Consider the following 12,920-nt stretch of genomic DNA (forward strand, 5'->3'; position numbering starts at 1 on the left):
GATTGTCCTCGTGCCACTCCATACGTTGCTTATTCAATGAAAACAATCTAAAATCAAGCCTTGCATACAAGATTTGTTTAGAGGTAGTCATTTTAGAGTTGATATATTTGCACGAAACAACGTAGAAAAAACATCAAAAAGAAAAAATCAAGGCTTGGCTTGTACGAACATGGTAGAATACTTTTGTGAATTCTCAAGCTAACTTCAATTATGGCTTCACTGAACTTTTAGCTTCAGCTTCAAGAGTCAATCTGACGCCTTCTGCAAAACATGTCGGAGAAATACCTGTCGTCTGAACCAGCTTGGTGATATCCATGGAAATATCACAAGGCGACTTCACACCGCGATCAACCTGCATACTCCAAAGTTAAGATGGACGAGAGAGAGAGTCCTAAGATCCCCATGAATTAAGTGCTGAATTTCTCTTATATCATCAAACTGATTGAAGAAGAAAACACATTCTAGAAACATACTGATGAAGCCGAAACTTGTTTGATCAATGAGGTACTATATCCCCTGGCATGCGCAACAGCCTCAGCCATTTGAACCCGTGACACCCTATCAGGTCCACCAACATTCAGAAGCAGCTGCACTTGTTTAGTCTCTGCACAACATTATCAATCAAAATTTGAAGCTCAAGCATGATAAGAGTAAAATTGATACATAAAAAAAAAAAAAAAAAAAAAAAAAAGTAAAATTGATACATTTTCCCAGCAGGAAAGCAGCTCTATTCTGAAAACATTTACTACTAAACAAAGAAACTAAACTAAGTTCCAAAACCAACTCCACTAACCTGTGATCCATTGGTTTGTCAGTATTTGTACGGAAGCAACAAGATCCTTCACAAAGATAGGGCAGCGGAATTCATCATGAAAGAAATCCATTGGCTCTCCCTTAGCAAGAACACTATCCATCCACTGCACAAAAATACATAATAAGATCCTTCACATTGATGGCATAAGAAATGACTCTAATGAAACTCATTAAGAAAGCAGAACCAGTAAATAAAGGCATCACCTTGCTTTCAAAAGCAAGTCAGCCACTAGCAAGAATTTTATTTCTGAATGGATGTGTAGAAATGATTGTGAGATTACAATGAAGTTTTAAGTGCTAATGAAGATAAAAGAAGTAAAAGATAGTATTAGCAGTGTCTGTATGAACCTGGATTGGAAGTGATTTGGGAACAGGAGAGACGGTTTGCGGTCCATAAATTATACTGCTTCTCAAAATTGCATAGTTTTGGCAGTGTGCAGATATGTACTGCTCTGCTTCGACTTTAGATTTACCATAAACATTAACAGGAACCGTCTCATCTTCTTCCTTATAGAATGATTTGGTTCCTTCATAAACTGCAGAAAATTCACATCATTTTATCTGAGCTTGGATCCTTTTTATCTATTTTACTGCTATCAGATCTATGAAAATGGTGATAACTACAAAAAGTTAAAACTAAATTCAATCTTGAGGTGTTTCAAAGCATGTGAACTTGGCAATGCTATTAGATTGAAGCATTGGGCACAGCCTTTTAAGTCAAATAATAAACATCGAAAATGGATCATAAGGCGCACGAAGCAAGAGATCAACACAACCTAAAATATACTCCGTATAACAAAACAGCAAAGAGAATGCAATAATTACAAACTAAGACAAATGAGGTAGTAGTAGTAGTACCTAATGTTAGAATGAAGATCTCACAAAATCAGGAAATAACGTGTGATTGATTTGGGAGTATATTTGAGAATATATCATGCCAAAGATAGAGTATCTTTAATTGTAAAATTAGGTTTACCTTGTGTAGATATTTCCTAGCCTATAAATATATAGTCTCTGTATCATATTATTCATTGAATACAAGAATGATTTCTCCTACTCATATTTATCATGGCCTCAGAGCAGAAACACGATCCTAGGCTCAGAGAAATTTCATCATAGCCAATACCAATTCTCGACCGTTTCAGCCAAAATCAAGCCCAGATAAACCGAACCCTACATCAAAATCATGTCAGACACAGAAGAAGATACCAAAATAAATCCAGAACAGACAAAGAGTTTGAGGAACAGCAAAGGCATCACCGTAGCCTTCAAGTTGAATGGAAGGAATTACCCCCTATGGTCTCGACTGATGAAGGTCAAGATAGGGGGCAGAGGGGCGTATCCATACATCCGAAACGATCCCCCAGAAGCAGGGAGCAAGGGATTCGACGAGTGGGAGGAGAACGATCTCGTTGTGTTCTCATGGATCGTCGACAACATTGAAAACGAAATCGTCGCCGACTTCGCGCATCATCTGACATCGAAGGCTCTATGGGACAATCTCGCGGTCACGTTTGAGAACAAGGCGGATCGTTACCTCATTTACGACCTGGAAGAAAAAGCAATCAACATCAAACAAGGCAGTCTCGATCTAGAGACGTATTACCGAAGAATTCACGGATTGTGGATCAACATAGATCGTTGCCAGAAACAACCTATCAACTGCTGTGATAAAGGCATCGATCAATTTCGAACCCATTCGAACGACAAGCGTCTGATTAAGTTCTTAACCGGATTGAATCAAGAGTATGACTCGATTCGGCGAGACATTCTGAAGGAAGATCCACCCCCATCAGTGGAAGCGGCATATGGGAGGGTGAAGACGGAGGCGGCTCGACGGAGCATCATGCCACCGGCGTCGTTCTCACCCACCGGAGAAGCCAGCGGCGGTAACGCCGATTCATCATTTGGGGGAGAAATCGGTCACGGACTCGCAGCCATCGGACAAGGCCTCGTCGCCCAGAATCAGCGTCCACCACACCGCGGCGCACCACCGCGCCCCACCGCAACCAGCCGGCCAGGAAATCAACGCCCCGATACATCAAAATTATGGTGTTCCCACTGCGGGAAGCAAAAACATACGTGGGAAACGTGCTTTAAACGTGTGGGATATCCAGAATGGTGGGAAGAACGGCAGAGGGCGAGGTCGGCGCAGGCGAAACTGGCCGTAGGGGTGAACGGAGATGGAACCCCGCGGCGGGCTGACACCGGAGTTCAGGGGGAATCAAACGGACCAGTGACGGAGAATCAATTGACCGGCGGCAACATCAGGGGCGCTGGCAATTTCGCCGAGAGGGCAGGAGTTTCAGGCGGAAGTTTTCGAACCCTAATTCAGTTTTTAATAAATCCTACTTTCTACCCCCAGGGTTTAGAAAATATCAAAAGGGACCCCATGCTATTAGATCTTGGCCCCCTGATTATTCGAAATTAGAAATTGAACCCCAGGCTGTGCAGAAAATTCGAAATTGCCCCAATTATATGTCTACCAATAAATTTGCACCCCTACTAGAAAATTCCGCTGCATTTCATGTTTATAGTAATACTGATAAATGTTCGAAGGGATGGATATTTGACTGTGGGGCAACCGATACCATGACTCCAGACATAGATGACTTTATTATCTTTAATGATGTCACGAAATCATATATTAAGACTGCAAATGGGGAGTTGATTACTGTTGAGGGATCTGGCACTATTGAAATTTCACCTACACTCCGACTCACGAATTGTTTATATGTCCCCACTTTGTCTCAGAGACTTATGTCTATTAGTCATGTGACTAAGGAGTTAAATTGTACGCTTCTAATGCATCCTGATTTTTGCATTTTACAGGATATTCCGACGAGGAGGATTCTTGGGCGTGGCACTGAGAAAAGAGGACTCTACTACGTGGACGAGATAGCTCAACATGGCAGTGCAATGCTGGCTCACGGATCCACGAAACAGGAAATTTGGCTCTGGCACCGAAGACTAGGACACCCTTCTCCTGATTATTTTAAATTGCTTTATCTGAACCTTTCAATTCCTTCTGATTTTTCTTGTGAAACTTGTGTTTTGGCCAAGAGCCACAGACAGTCATTTAAACCTACAAATACTCGTATGAAATCCATGTTTTCTTTAGTACACTCTGATGTTTGGGGTCCTGCACCCGTTATTGGTGGGAATGGTTTTCGTTATTTTGTGATTTTTGTTGATGATTGTACGAGAATGACATGGATTTACTTTCTAAAAAATAAGTCTGACGTGTTTGATAGATTCACCTCCTTTTTTAAATTAATCCAAACACAATATCATACCACTATCAAAACCCTTAGGTCAGATAATGGGAGGGAGTTTGTTAACAGTGCTATGACCCAATTTTGCAAAGAAAAGGGTGTAATCCACCAAACCTCTTGTGCCTACACTCCCGAACAGAATGGGGTAGCTGAACGGAAAAATCGAACAATCCTAGAAATGACCCGAGCCATAATGATCGAATCAAAAGTCCCCACATATTTTTGGCCAGTCTATATACCTCATTAACCGTCTCCCAACCAAAACCCTAAACATGAAAACCCCCCTTGATGTCCTATCCAAACAAGCCAAAATACCTGACCATCTAAACCTACAGCCCAAAGTCTTTGGATGTACTGTCTACACCCATATTCCAAAACATGAACGAACCAAATTGTCCCCGTGTGCAACCAAATGTGTCTTTGTGGGGTATGGGACAAACCAGAAAGGTTACAGATGTTTTGATCCTTCCACCCGAAAAATCACCACCACTATGAACTGCAATTTCTTAGAAACTGAATTTTTCTACCACACCCACCTTAGTAGTCAGGGGGAGAGAGGTCCAGATAATTCTAAACCCGAGGACTATCTAAGTTGGGTTGTGCCATTGCCAAACTCCTCGATTGAGGATTCAACAGATCCAGTGATAGTCACTGCTACCGAGCAGGTCTCGCCGACGATTGAGCCGCCGCCTCATCCGCCCCCAAGTAATCAGCCTCCGACGATATCCGAGGTAATTTCTGAACCAAACACTGTTGAAAGTTCAGTTATCCCTGACCCAGTTGATACAGAACCCCGAGAGGAAAACAACGCCGTGGATGGAGACACCGGAAAATATGTGCTTCCTTACAGAATTACAAGAGGAATTCCACCAAAAAGGTACTCCCCTAAAAAGATAGGGAAGAAAAGCCGCTATGGAGTGGCAAACTTTGTGCAAGGGAATCTCACCAAAATGGCACGAGCCTTTGAGGCTGCACTGTACGAAGAAGAAGAAATCCCACAATCAGCCGAGGAGGCAATGAAACATAAGAAGTGGAGGGAAGCCATGCTCACTGAGATGAGGGCACTCATGAAAAACAACACGTGGGTTAAGAGCAAGCTACTAGAGGGAGTCAAGACAGTCGGCTGTAGGTGGGTGTTCACAATAAAAAGAAGACCAGATGGAACAGTAGAGAGGTATAAGGCACAGCTTGTGGCGAAAGGATATACCCAGACATATGGCGTGGATTATGCTGAAACGTTCTCACCTGTTGCTAAGATTAATACCGTGAGGGTGTTGTTCTCAATTGCTGCTAATAAGGATTGGCCACTTCATCAGTTTGATGTGACTAATGCTTTCCTACACGGGGAATTGCCAAAACCTGTATTTATGGAACCACCGCCAGGGTTCACGGGAGAGTTCCGTGATGGAGAAGTTTGTCAACTCAAGAAGACACTGTACGGCTTGAAACAGTCCCCGCGAGCATGGTTTGGGAGATTCACAGAGGTGATGAAGAAGTACGAGTACAAACAGAGTAATTCTGATCATACTTTGTTTATCAAGAAAAAAGGAGGAAAAATTACGTGTCTGATTATATATGTGGACGACATGATCATTACTGGGGATGATGAAGAGGAGATTGCAGAGCTGAGGAAGAATCTATTTCACGAGTTCGAGATGAAAGATCTAGGCCTTCTTAAGTACTTCTTGGGGATAGAGATACTAAGATCTAAAAGTGGAATCTTCATAAACCAAAGGAAGTATATACTTGATCTGCTAACAGAGATAGGGATGCTCGATTGCAAACCGACGGACACTCCGATGGTGCAAAATCATGGATTACAAAAGAAAAGGCAAGACTGGCAGACAGGGGGAGATATCAGAGACTAGTGGGAAAATTGATCTACCTATCTCACACAAGACCGGATATTGCATATGCAGTTGGAGTAGTGAGTCAATTTATGCATGCACCACAAGAGGAGCATTGGGAAGCAGTTTTGAGGATCGTCAGATATTTGAAAGGAACAGCCGAACATGGGCTCACGTTTGGAAAACATGGACACATGGAGATACATGGTTTTACTGATGCAGATTGGGCGGGAAATCCGAATGACAGGAAATCCACTGCCGGGTACTTTACCTTTGTAGGAGGTAATCTTGTGACATGGAGAAGTAAGAAACAGAAGGTAGTAGCACTCTCTAGTGCTGAAGCTGAATTCAGAGGAATCAAAAGTGGACTAACAGAAATTTTGTGGCTACGAAGACTTATGACCGAGTTGGACCTTCGATCGACCCTTCCGTGCAGACTGTTCTGTGATAACAAGGCAGCTATTAGTATTTCTGAAAATCCGGTGCAACACGATAGAACAAAACATGTGGAAGTAGATCGGCATTTCATAAAGGAAAATCTCGAGGCAAAGGTGGTGGAAATGCCTTATGTCAAGTCTGAAGATCAACTGGCAGACATCTTGACAAAAGCAGTAAACTCAAAGTCGTTTCAAGAAGTACTGTGCAAGCTAAGCATCGGGAATCCCATGACTTAGCTTGAGGGGGAGTGTTAGAATGAAGATCTCACAAAATCAGGAAATAACGTGTGATTGATTTGGGAGTATATTTGAGAATATATCATGCCAAAGATAGAGTATCTTTAATTGTAAAATTAGGTTTACCTTGTGTAGATATTTCCTAGCCTATAAATATATAGTCTCTGTATCATATTATTCATTGAATACAAGAATGATTTCTCCTACTCATATTTATCACCTAAGATAGTTTCATACTACATGAAAAAGAGCAGGAAAGCACAATATGACTTAACCTTGGTCAGTAGACAAATGAATGAGCAGACAGCTCTTTCCAAAGCTCGATAACCATTTCACAAGACCAGTTGGCACATTTATCGACATTGCAGCTTCCGGATCCATCTCACAGACGCGAGGGACAGATAGAGCAGCACAATTGATCACCACATCAGGCTGAAAACCAATTCAGTAATTACTCTTTATATAAAAGAGGTCAAAGTTTTGAGAGAGACGATAATCCAATTACAACTTGTTCTTTCAAAATAATCACTTCATATAGATCACTAATTTAGGAACTGCGGAAGCAAACAACAAATAAATTGAAATACTAGTAGTTTGCTGAATGTAAAGCATTAGCTAGTCATGAATTTGGGGGGAATAAAAACCTGAGCGAAGGGGTGGGAGATGGCATCGAGGCCGTGGCAGGTGCGTAAATCGAGGGGGAAAGAAAGAGCATGAGGAATGGCATTGAGTAGCGGTTGAGGAGGAGCAGAGTGGTGCGTGAAAGCCAGATCAAGTTGAGAATCTGCATCGGCAAATGATTGCAGGAGGTGCTGCCCCAGGTAGCCTGTGCCTCCCACTATCAGCACTCGCTTCTTGCTCATCTCAGATTTTTCATGTCTAATCAAATCAAAAGGAGAGGGTTAGTAGTGCAAGATAAGTCGCTATACGGTATTAGCAATTTTATTTAAATGTTTTGGCGATTGAGGAATTTGATACGTTTAATCCAAGTTTAGTTGCATCAGAGGAAAAAAAAATTATTTCATATTGGTTATAAAACAATGGAGTTAGATCACTTGCATCGGTGCCCAATGCTAAGGCGGGGCGCCGTGCCAACCGCGCAGCAAGCAGCCGACCGAACGTTAGGTCGCGACCGATCTCTCGCCCGATCCATCGGGCGTGAGATCGGGCGCCCATTGCTACACAACGCCCGAGCCCGATCTCGGAAAAAAATTTAATAAAAAATCAATTTCTAATTATAAAAACCGATTTTTAATTCTAAAAAATCAATTTTTATATTAAAAAATCATTTTTTAACTTGAAATAAAAAACTATAATTTCACAACGATCCATACTAAAAGGTGGATCCATGAATTAGTGAAAGAATATATTTTGTAGAATATAATCCTCCATACTAAATCCTCCATACTAAATGAGCAAGTTTTGCATTGCTAGAGTTAACCTTTTATAGATAGGTTTTCAACTCCAACTTTCATTGTGACTTCGATGTGGGACAAATGGTAGTTTTATAGATAGGTTTTCAACTCCAAATATCTTTGTGATTTCGATGTGGGACAATTAGTTTTACACTTAAAAGAGAGTTTTTTGTTGCTTTATGTAAATAATTGTTTGATTTCAATACATAATCTATGTTTAGCTTAATGGTAAATGTATATTGTAAAATTATAGATGTTGTGTGTTCAAGCCCCAAACTCAACATATTCTTTTTATTTTGACCTTTATTATTATACTTTTCCCATTTTATTCGATTAATGTAAGTGTTTTATTTAAATTTATTGTGTTCTATAATAGTGTATTTATATTTTTCTAATTTTTATTTGATTAAAATTAAATATGAAATTTATAAATTCTTTTTTTAAAATTAAGTAATGCATGATTTTCATTTAATTTAGTATTTAACTTTTCTATTTATAATATGTGAAAATATAAAAAAAAATAACATTAAAATTGAAATGAAAAATGGATAAGAGATAGGGCATCCACTAGGACTCCACCATTGCACAAAGATAGGGCATGCTGATGTGGCAACCACTAGGGCTCCCACTAGGGCATCCATTGTGGATGCTCTTAAAAAAATCAAAATATATTAAAAATTCGATTTTCAATTATAAAAAAATATTTTCCCACTTCCCAATAAAATATATCCGTTTTTTCTCCACTTTTAATTCATTTTTCATTATTTTTATCCCAAAATTCACATTACATCTATAAATACCCTAGTTTTCACACAAATTTTATACACAATTCTCTCTAAATTCTCTCACCAATTGTCTCTAAATTCTCTCATCAATTCTCATCTAAATTCTCACTCTTTCACTCTTGCATAAAATGTCCGCCTCTGGCGATCACCCCTCTGACTCCCGCGGATGGAACCACGAATGATTCGGCTCATCGCCATTCCCTACTCCGAAAATGGATTTCTCGCCCCACTTCAAACCCAAGGTTCGTATATTTCGGGTGGCTACCGGCCTTACCCGGTGGACGAGCAAGATGCCACCGAGGGGCTATACGGGTGGACCCCCCAACGTCCGCACCCCGTACACTCCGTAGGAGATGGAGTAGTTATTCAAAGCATATTTGGAAATCTCTGAAGATGCGGAAACCGACACGAACCAAACCGGGGACAGGTTTTGGTGGCGCGTCTCTCGCCGGTACAATGCCAACCGACCGGATGGAACCATCGAGCGCAGTGAGAGTATGATGCGCAATGCCATCGGAAGAGCCAATGATGAAATCCAAAAGTCCCAAGTGTATTACCTCCAAGAACAACGATCGGCGGGGAGCGACACGGGCGAGGTTGAAATCATCACGGCCACCATGTCGACCTACCATTCAGTTCAGTACAAACCATTCAAGCATCTCAACGCTTGGCAGGATGCGTGCCATCATTCGAAGTAGAAGTGAGGTGTCGCATCCTCCTCGAGCTCCTCCAGCAAACGGTCGAGGTCGGTATCCCTATCCGACGCCGGCGAGGATGAGGTGGCTTGCCAGCTTACCGGAGCTCACTTGGGTAGCCCCGACGCCGGCCCGAGCAGTTTCCAACACCGGCCGCAAGGAAGGAAACAGGCGCACCGCGACCTCCCACTCCTGCTCCCTTTGTGCCGCCTCCACCCCCACCAACTCGTTGTGGGTCCTTTTGGGTCAAATCAATATGGCCGATACATCTCGGATGACTGCCGAGCAACTTGATTCACATCACGCAATGATACGAGCTCTCCGAGCTCAATTGGGGATACCGCCATCGGGCTAGTCTTCTTTAAATTTCCACGGATGTATTTTTTAGGATTTAATTATGTAATTTTTAAGTTGTAGGATTTTAATTATGTATTTTTTTTAGGATTTTAATTATGTATTTTGTAATTTTTTAGTAATTTGTAATAGTATTTTAGGTATTTTTAATGCATTTTAATATTGTGGAAATATTTTTATTTAAATTGAATAATAGAATGGTGCGACCCTTGAGCATGTTCTTGCGGAAGAGCAAGAGTAAAAAATGAATAAATGTGGAGTCCGGTAAGCCCACATCCATGCTCTTGTACTACTACTCTAACAATGGATATACTCCATTTTGTAGTACTATTCAAGAAGTCTCGAGAGAGTAAACAAGTGTTCAAACTAAAAAATGTCGAAGATGAGATATAGTTGCATTGAATGTTACAAGGTTGATTTCAACCTAGATACAGTAGTTATTATGATTTTCATCGACTTATAAAAACCTATGTAATCTCGAGTAGTTGGCTACTTTCAAAATTCATAGGATTGTGATAATCGACGATGAGAGTGGCCACCCAAGCAGAAGCAGCTGCCATTTTGTTTTGGAAATTTGAATAGCATTATTACTATTGAGAGCATCCGCATCACCATTTCGATGCGGGCTTGGACTCGTCTCAGCGAGACGAGCCAGCATCGAGATAGCGATGCAACCCTCGCGTCGCGTCGCGTGTCCCTCCGCCTCGATGAAGCTAGCGAGCTCTGGCGCGAGGCGTGACGCCCACTCGCCGGCCCGCGAGTGGACGTCGTCATGCTGACGCAATAAATAATTTTTTAAAAAAAAAATCGATTTTACAAAAAAAATTAAAAATTAAAATTTTAAAACGGTAAGATCACTATTTGAATTTAAATTTATTTTTCTTTTTCTATTCTATAAACACTCCCATTACCTCTTTCATTTCATCACTATCATATCATCTCTCTTTCCTCTCCAATTTCTGCAAAATTGTCCGGTGATGGAAACTCCGGCGGCGAGGGCGGCTACGACTTGAACACGTTTGTCTGTCAACTGGGGGGCATGTACAATGTTTTGGGTGCTTTCGGTTTGTCGCCGGGCACCCAAGGCTCGTCGACGCCGGCGTACCAAACACCATTTTTTCCAATTGATGCATACTATCGTCCCTCCGTCCCGAGGTATGGGCATACGCAGGGATTATCCCAAATTAGGGAGAATATTCCGGAGGAATACACTCCGGAAAACCTTCCGACCGGAGCTAGAAGAGGAGGACGAGGAGGTGGAAGCTCCGCCAGTCGTGGATTCGGAAAAGAGGAGGAAGACTAGGCGGTGGAGGACGTAGGCCGTCATCCATACAGCTCCGCGGAGACGATGGCTCTATTCCACGCTTGGATTAGCACGTTGTACGATCCCATCGTCGGGAATCAACAATCCCGCAAGTGTTTTTGGGATAAGGTCACCGATGTATACAACGAGCGAAAGCCGAGTGGGACCTTCAGCCACAATATGAAGATGCTTCGCAGCCATTTTGAGCGAGCCAACAAAGATATCAAATATTTTGTGGGATCTACAAGCATGAAGCGGAGAATTACCGAAGCGGAGCCAGTGGAGCTGCCATTCTGAGAGCGGCTTTGCCAGTCTTTAAAGCAGACACCGGCAAAGATTTCAAATTTGCCGATGTTTGGCAGTCGGTTAAAGAGCTTGATAGGTGGGCTGGCGGTGTCCAGTCCAGCACGGGCTCGAGCTCGAAACGCACAAAGCACACGACGTGTGGTCAATACTCGTCTAGTGAGGGCGGGGAAGGCAACGCCTCACAAGAGGTTGAGTTCCCAACATCCGATGCAGGGGGCTTCTCCGGCACACGACGTCGGTCGCAAGGGAACAAGGCGGCGAAGGCGGCTAGAGCTCGCGCAGAGGGGCCGAGGAGAATCAAGTCAGGCGGGCTCCCAAGGCACGCCCCGCCTTCCCTAATGTCTATGTACTTCACCGCCACGATGGCTGACACTCCCGCATGACGCCTGACCAATATCAAGCCCATTTTGCCGGCATTGCGTATCTGGCAAGACAACTTGGTATTCTGCCTCAAACGGGTGCACCGCCTTCGGGGGATGATTCCTCGACAAGGGATTCTTGATGCTGGAAAGGTTATGATAAGGCTAATTTCATGCATCGGTTATGTGGTGAAAAACACTTTATTTTACTGGGTCTAACGCAGTTTTTAAGCCAGGTGTGTGAAGGAATCGCTAGATCCAGGAAGAGCTGGAAGCAATGGACTAGCGAAGAAAACGAAGGAAAGTGAGCAGAGTTGAAGAGAAAAAAAATGGCTGGACGAAGGGAGTCAATAGCTGAGGGCAACAAAGACCATTCATACCTCGCTGGACCCACTTCTACACCTATATATAGAGGAGCATGCAACACACGCCAGATATATGATTTGGCTCTCAGCTCACACACTCACACACACACTTGGAAAAAATGGGAATTCTGGGGTAGTTAAGGGTTTCTAGGGGTTCATCTTCGGCGAAAGTTAGTGGTAACACCGTCCTCACGGAGGGCGAAGAAACAAACAGTTTACATTCAGTTTTTTGCACTTTTATTCCGTCGAACTTCAACGTTTTGGAAGTCGATTTGGTTGTTTGCTATTACTGTTATCTATGCATTTGGTTTATGTCATGATGGTGTTTATTTAGTGTTGATTTATGTTGATTCTGAGTTTTTTTTTGTTTGAGGTTTTATTTCGGCAGTTGAATGTTACTCTCTGTTTTGGATAATTATGTGCTTGATCTGGGAAATAGGTTGTGGATCTGTGTTGTTGTTGATCGGTGGTTGTTTGGCGAATCTGTAGCTATGGATATACTTTTGGTCGGAGTTTGTTTCGGATGCTTGGATCCGGAGTGGATTTAGCATCCGAGGTTGGATCTGAACAGGGGAATCAAGTTGTGCATGGATTTCGAACTTTTTGCTCCTTTTCATTTTACTTCGTCTAGTAGCCGTGGATCTGCCGTAGTTTTAATTTTTCTTCGTTTAATTGCTTTAAATTTCAGTCTGCTTCGTTTTCGATCCACGTTCCGTCTCTGTTTCTACT

General features: G+C 42.3%; 2 protein-coding genes across 3 annotated transcripts; one reads left to right on the plus strand and one right to left on the minus strand.

Annotated features, from left to right (window-relative positions):
* Window positions 1–2: 2 nt before the first annotated feature.
* On the minus strand, window positions 3–7,494 carry LOC125220055 (NAD(P)-binding Rossmann-fold superfamily protein). Of its 2 annotated transcripts, none has more exons than XM_048122175.2 (6): window positions 7,254–7,493; window positions 6,885–7,041; window positions 1,162–1,349; window positions 794–917; window positions 474–604; window positions 3–352 (listed from the first exon to the last, which is right to left on the minus strand). In XM_048122175.2, exons 1-6 carry the CDS (start codon window positions 7,470–7,472, stop codon window positions 209–211), a joined length of 963 nt encoding a protein of 320 aa, XP_047978132.1. In that variant the 5' UTR covers window positions 7,473–7,493; the 3' UTR covers window positions 3–208. The 2 variants fall into 2 exon arrangements, with proteins under 2 accessions (XP_047978132.1, XP_088918786.1); XM_089062660.1 differs by having other exon boundaries at window positions 231–359; window positions 7,254–7,494.
* On the plus strand, window positions 1,345–3,244 carry LOC148933573 (uncharacterized). Its single transcript, XM_089062659.1, has one exon. It carries the CDS (start codon window positions 2,000–2,002, stop codon window positions 3,242–3,244), a length of 1,245 nt encoding a protein of 414 aa, XP_088918785.1. The 5' UTR covers window positions 1,345–1,999.
* Window positions 7,495–12,920: the final 5,426 nt, after the last annotated feature.

Source organism: Salvia hispanica, chromosome 1 (assembly GCF_029641045.1).
Source record: "Salvia hispanica isolate PSC_SH4W2 chromosome 1, Shi_PSC_v1, whole genome shotgun sequence".
Lineage (NCBI taxonomy): Eukaryota > Viridiplantae > Streptophyta > Magnoliopsida > Lamiales > Lamiaceae > Salvia > Salvia hispanica.

Bases quoted from the DNA above. Each gene is read 5' to 3' on its own strand.
- LOC148933573 (XM_089062659.1), top strand. From the start codon at position 2,000: ATGTCAGACACAGAAGAAGATACCAAAATAAATCCAGAACAGACAAAG.
- LOC125220055 (XM_048122175.2), bottom strand. From the start codon at position 7,472: ATGAGCAAGAAGCGAGTGCTGATAGTGGGAGGCACAGGCTACCTGGGG. The intron at 918-1,161 runs GTTCATACAGAC...ATTTTTGTGCAG, and splicing joins CCAAATCACTTCCAATCCAG to TGGATGGATAGTGTTCTTGC. The intron at 605-793 runs GTTAGTGGAGTT...AATGTTGTGCAG, and splicing joins GACAAACCAATGGATCACAG to AGACTAAACAAGTGCAGCTG.